The sequence below is a fragment of the Lemur catta genome, chromosome 24 (genome assembly GCF_020740605.2).
Source record: "Lemur catta isolate mLemCat1 chromosome 24, mLemCat1.pri, whole genome shotgun sequence".
In the NCBI taxonomy this organism is placed as follows: domain Eukaryota; kingdom Metazoa; phylum Chordata; class Mammalia; order Primates; family Lemuridae; genus Lemur; species Lemur catta.
In genome coordinates this window covers 408,656-414,655 of record NC_059151.1, presented here as the reverse complement: position 1 = coordinate 414,655, position 6,000 = coordinate 408,656, and the positions used below count along the sequence as shown (strand labels likewise).

Sequence of the window (6,000 nt, the reverse complement as noted above, 5' to 3'; positions counted from 1 at the left end):
GCATCACAATACATAGCCAGAAACAGACCAAGCTATAACTTTTCCTCTCTGCGCTGCTATGGCTGCACCCCACAGGGTTTTGATAAGCTCTGTCTTTATGATCAGTCAGTGAAGGAGATTTTCTCATTTCCACCGTGATTTCATCAGCCCAGGAAACACTCCATGTGTTGTTTCAATTCCGGGCGTGGAGATTTTTAGTTTCCTTGTTTCTTTCTAGTTTAACTCTACCGTGGTCAGAGGACGGGCTCTGTGTCTTCGTTGCTCAGCACACGCTGGATTTGGGTGCATGTTTCCTCAATTTCCCACTACATTGCTCCTAAGAACCCACGTTAGCTCAGAAAGCCTCAGTGGTCCCTTCTGACACTAAGTGTGCGCCATTGCAAGCATGAACCAGCCGGAGAGGAAGCTCTCATTTTCCTTCCCGTTAACTCTTTTCCTCTTGATTTTTCAAAATGCAGCAATTCCTGCTTCCCGTTACAAAAGGGAAAAAACCCACTTGAACGGGCCGGTGCAGTTCTGTGCTGTGCGCTCTTCCCACCAGCAGGGGGAGCCCCGGCGCCCAGGCGCGCACGCGCTTTGCGCCTTTCCACCAGCAGGGGGAGCCCCGGCGCGCCCCTCGTGCGCGCAGCCCCGCGCCGGCCGCCGAGGGCCGAGGGGCGGGGCCGGCGCGGCGTGTGACGTCAGAGAGGGCCGCGACGCCGCCGGGGCTGCGCGCCGAGACCGGCCTGGGTGGCGGGGCCGGCGCGGCGTGTGACGTAAGAGAGGGCCGCGACGCCGCCGGGGCTGCGCCCGAGACCGGCCTGGGTGGCGGGGCCGGCGCGGCGTGTGACGTCAGAGAGGGCCGCGGCGCCGCCGGGGCTGCGCCCGAGACCGGCCTGGGCGGCGGGGCCGGCGCGGCGTGTGACGTCAGAGAGGGCCGCGACGCCGCCGGGGCTGCGCGCCGAGACCGGCCTGGGCGGCGGCGGGGCCGGGGTCGCGGTTACCTCGCGCGGCGTCCGCGGGCTCCGGGGCGGGGGCGGCGGCGGCGGAGCCCCCTCCCCGGGCGGCGGCCGGGACGATGCAGCAGAAGCTGCTCAAGAGCGCGCACTACATCGAGCTGGGCGGCTTCCAGTCGTGGCCGGTGCTCGTGCCCCGCGGCATCCGCCTCTACACCTACGAGCAGGTCCCGGGCTCGCTGCGGGACAACCCGTACATCACGGACGGCTACCGGGCCTACCTGCCGTCCCGCCTCTGCCTCAAGAGGTGCGTCCGCCCCTCGGCCCCCTGGGTCCCCTCAGTCCCTGGGTCCCCTCGGCCCCCGGGTTCCCTCAGTCCCTGGGTCCCCTTGGCCCCCGGTTCCCCTCGGTCCCTGGTTCCCCTCGGCCCCCTCAGTCCCTGGGTCCCCTCAGTCCCTGGGTCCCCTCGGCCCCCTCGGTCCCTGGGTCCCCTGGGTCCCTGGGTCCCCTCGGCCCCTGGTTCCCCTCGGTCCCTGGTTCCCCTCGGCCCCCGGTTCCTCTCGGCCCCCTCGGTCCCTGGGTCCCTGGGTCCCCTCGGTCCCCGGTTCCCCTCGGCCCCCGGTTCCCCTCGGCCCCCGGTTCCTCTCGGCCCCCGGTTCCCCTCGGTCCCCGGTTCCCCTCGGCCCCCGGTTCCTCTCGGCCCCCTCGGTCCCTGGGTCCCTGGGTCCCCTCGGGCCCCGCCGGGACGCCCCCGCGGCGCTGTGCTGCTCGCGCGGAGCTTCGCCAGCCCCGTTGTCGCGGCTGCTCGTGGGGACGCGGTGGCGCCGACCCCGCAGCTGGTGGCCCCGCGCGCACCTCGGCCTCGTCCCTGTTTAGGCCCGTCCCGGGGGCCCGGACGTCGGGACCCGTCCCCGTGGCCGTGTGGGGGGGAGCCCAGGTGCGTTCGTTCGGCAGGCGCGTGGGGCGCGTGCCCGGGGCGTGGGGCGCGTGCCCGGGGCGTGCCTGGTGCGTGCCCGGGGCGTGGGGCGCGTGCCCGGGGCGTGGGGCGCGTGCTCGGGGCGTGGGGCGCGTGCTCGGGGCGTGCCCGGTGCCGGGTCCCGCAGGAAACGGCAGCCGCGGCCCCCGTCCCCGTGCAGCGACTCGGGTCCAGCCGGGGCGACGGCGGCGGAGGGGCAATTAAGGCTGTTACATAGTAACCGTCGCGGGAAGTGCCGCGTCGGAACAGCGCGGTTGCAAAGCGCCCGCACGAGAGCGCAGGGGCCGCTCCCGGAAAGGAAGGTCTTTACCGCTCTTAACCTTTACAACCTCGGGCCCCTGCATGCCTGGGTTGAAAAAAGCAAAAATGAAACTTGTTCTAGGCCTTATAATAGCCCTGTGTGAAGGTTCAGCGTGTGCGCTCGGATGCAGAGCCTGCCCTAGGAGGATCGAGATGCGGACGGGGCACAGCCCGGTGCCGGATGGAACCTGGCTGAGTTTAGATTGCTGAGTGTCTCACGCTTGCTCTTCTTTCCAGCCTGGTTTTTTTTCCTGTGTTTCTTTCCTTTTGTCCTGCCTGGAAAGTGTGCGTGTGACTCATGGTCGCAGGTGACATCGTCACCGTGCGGGCCCTGCTGGGTTTGCATGGGAGGCCCCCCAGCACCTCGCAGCTTCAAGCCCGAGGACCGCTCCCCTCCCCGCTGCCTCCTGCGCGTGAGTGATTAAGGGAGAGATGAGCTGGGCCTGCTGTGATGCGGAGCTCCGGGACAGGGCAGGGGGCGAATTTCCTTAAATGTTTGTTTGTCTTCTGCGTGCTGATGTTAGGGCCCCCATCTCGTAGAGTAGAAACTGATGTACTAGATTTTGAGCTGTTGAGTCAAGAGGGCGTTAGGATCCAAATCTGCCACTTAACCACCTGTGGGACCTTTAGCAGAAGCTAACCTCGCTAAGCTTTATTTTCCCCACCTTTAAAAATGAGGGTAATCTCAGTATCTGCTTCAGAAGGTAATAAGGATTAAATGAAGATTATGCATATAAAATGCTCTGGAGGGCCTGGTACATAGCAGGTACTGGTAGGTACATAAGCCCTCAGTAAGTTGTGGCTGTTAGCATCCCCTGATTTTGAAGCTCAGCAGCTGATGATGATGATGGTTGATTTTGAAGCTGGAGCGAGTGTGCGGGTGCCGGACTTTTCCTACAGCAAGAGTAGATGCTCTGTCGGGGATATTTGTGCAAGTGCTTTTCTCGTCGGCTTGATCTTTTCCAGGTTCAGCCTTTGCCTTCTCTTTTAGCTTTCGGGAGAGTGACCAGGACAGATTTTGTGTATAATCTCGGGAGTTTTATTTATTTTTTTCTTTCTTTCTTTCTTTTTGAGACAGAGTCTCGCCCTATTGCCCGGGCTAGAGTGCTGTGGCGAGAGACAGGGTCTCGCTCTTGCTCAGGCTGGTCTGGAACTCCTGACCTGGAGCGATCCTCCCACCTCGGCCTCCCAGAGTGCTGGGATTACAGGCGAGAGCCACCGCGCCTGGCCTGGGGAGTTTTATGTGTCATAACGGTTCTGCTGCTACTCTTAATTGGAAGGGACATGGAAAAACTGTGCCTCTCAGTATTAATCAGAGTATACTGAGTTTCAAACAATGAAAAGTTCTGAGGCAGTGGGCGGAGCATAGCATTGACTGTCAGAGCAGTCTTGTTACAAGTTTGTTTTTTTCCTGCACACTTGTGCACCCCCTCCCCTAATTATAAGGAGTGCTCATACCTGATGCTCATACACAACAAAGCCTGAAATTCATAATACAAAATTCACTTTGTTCTTGATGGTTGTTTAATAGTTTGGGGGCCTTGCTGTGTTTATCACTTGTAAAAATGGGAAAGTTAGACTCATGGTGACTGTTGCCAATTCAGTAGGTTAGAATCATATGCCAGTGCTTGTTAATAAGGACTTCTGAATCAGTAAAGGTGCAAAACCTAAGTTTCGGCAAAAAGATTATATTTTGCAAGAGTATTTTAATCAGATGAGTCCTGTCCACATCTAGAGAACCGTTCCAGAAAAGGAAGGACGGAGCTGGAAGAAAGTTGCAGCAGCATCTGATCCAACCCCCTTATTTTATAGATGGAGAAATCGAAGCCCAGAGAGGTCAAGTGACTTGCTCAGGGTGGAGACAGCCTCTCGACTCCTGGTCAGGGCGGTAGACTCTCCGCTACCTGTGCTGCCAAGACCAGTTAGCCAGGGCATTCTGAAAGAGGGCGGATAGTACCCATGTTAAAAGTAAAGTCCTTTTGTTCCTGAAAAGGATAGACTTACGCCCCCTGGAAACCAGTACAGCTTCAGAACATCCACAGCAAGGTTGTTCCAGCATGTCTGCCTTAAAGAAACGTTGCAGTGGATAAGTTTGTCTTTATTCCGCTGCTCTTAAGTCCATTTAATTTTGCATTTGGATTTGATGTGTGCTAAAGTCTTTCAAGTTTATGCGTAACCTTACACCGAGCAGGTTTTCAGATGCCTGTTGTTGACTAAGTGAGTCAGTTAACGGCAGGTTTTCATCTGCACATTCTTCTCTGCAGACGTTTCGTCTGTAGATGAATCTGAGCAAGGCCCTGTGCTTGGAACCGTGGTGCCATAACTATGCATGGTGCTTGCCAGCAGGGAATTGCTAGACTGGAGGGTGAAATGGAATTTATATGTAAGTGACTCTAATATCAACAGGAAGTGATAATTATGGTAACAAAGGTGAGCACTACCAAGCGCTAGATCCCAGGATTGGTGCAGATGTGGAAAAAGTTAAAGATTAATTAATTTAAATACTATATTAAATTTAGGAGGGTGCAGATGGGGTCAGAGCTTAAAGGAACAAGTGTTTGGTGACTTCCCCAAATTGTCCCCAACCTTCGAATGCTGACTGTGAGCCCACAGGAGTCTGAGTTGCATGTTTGTTTGCTTTCCAGCTTGTTTATTTTGTCTAACGAGACGGTGAACATTTGGAGTCACTTGCTGGGCTTCCTCCTCTTCTTCACCCTGGGAATATACGACATGACGTCAGTGTTACCTTCCGCAAGTGCATCCAGGGAAGATTTTGTGATTTGCTCCATCTGCCTTTTCTGCTTCCAGGTCAGTTGTTGCAGACACTGTTGTTGGTAAAGAGAGATTTCGGTCACCTTACCTTAGACCCGTGACTTTTTTTTTTTTTTTTTTTTTTTTTGAGACACAGTCTCACTCTTTTGCCCGGGCTAGAGTGAGTGCCGTGGCATCAGCCTCGCTCACAACCTCAAACTCCTGGGCTCAAGCGATCCTCCTGCCTCAGCCTCCCGAGTAGCTGGGACTACAGGCATGCGCCCCCATTCCTGGCTAATTTTTTCCATATATTTTTAGTTGTCTGGTTAATTTCTTTCTATTTTTAGTAGAGACGGGGTCTTGCTCTTGCTCAGGCTGGTCTCAAGCTCCTGACCTCGAGCGGTCCTCCCGCCTCGCCCTCCCCGAGTGCTGGGATGACAGGCGTGGTAGAGGACCATTTCACTGCCTGAGCTGTTCGTTACAGAATGTGTATATTGGAGCTAGTTCATTTTTTCTTTGGTCGCATTTTCTCCACCACCACTGTCACTGGCTTAGCGTGTAGGCTCATGTCATTGCTCCCCAGGGCCATTGCTGTCACCTGCCGTTGCAGCCCTTCTGGGCCACCTCTGCCTGGGTGCACTCACCATCCTCAGCAGTCACAGACCTGGCCCGTGATACTGAAGCTAAAGCGCTTTGGCATCTCGGACTTGTCAGAATCGTGTTACCCAGAGGCAACATGACATTCCGTTAATGGGTCTGTGGTTGTCAGTGTGCGGCTTTTCCTTGTGCTCCAGCACCCCGCGAACGTGTGTCCACCTTTGCTTAAGCCTTCAGTGAATGCCAGGGCCTTGTAAGTTCCAGCTCAGGTGACAGCCCTTCTGTGATGGGCTCTGCCCCCCTCCTGGCCCTCCCCCCAAATGCGGACACACATCCACACAGCCCGTATCCTCCCGCCTCGGTTTCCTAACTGCGTTCTGCACAGACTTTTCTGTAGGACTCCTGACTGCATTCTTTGTGCATTTGATTTTGAAAGATCTC

The 6,000-nt window shown here is 56.8% G+C and overlaps 1 protein-coding gene across 7 annotated transcripts in view; it reads left to right on the top strand.

Moving 5' to 3' along the window:
- The first annotated feature begins 932 nt into the window (after positions 1-932).
- Positions 933-6,000, top strand: part of PAQR3 (progestin and adipoQ receptor family member 3) — a 38,099-nt gene continuing 33,031 nt past the window's right edge. For 6 of the 7 annotated variants that reach the window (XR_006731254.1, XR_006731253.1, XM_045536899.1 and 3 more), the window contains exons 1-2: positions 933-1,242; positions 4,857-5,019. Coding sequence is in view for 4 of the 7 variants with exons in the window: in XM_045536899.1 (XP_045392855.1) it covers positions 1,058-1,242; positions 4,857-5,019 (348 nt within the window). In the remaining 3 variants the exon portion in view is untranslated. The remainder of the gene's footprint in view (positions 1,243-4,856; positions 5,020-6,000) is intronic. The other variant, XR_006731255.1, reaches the window with a different exon arrangement.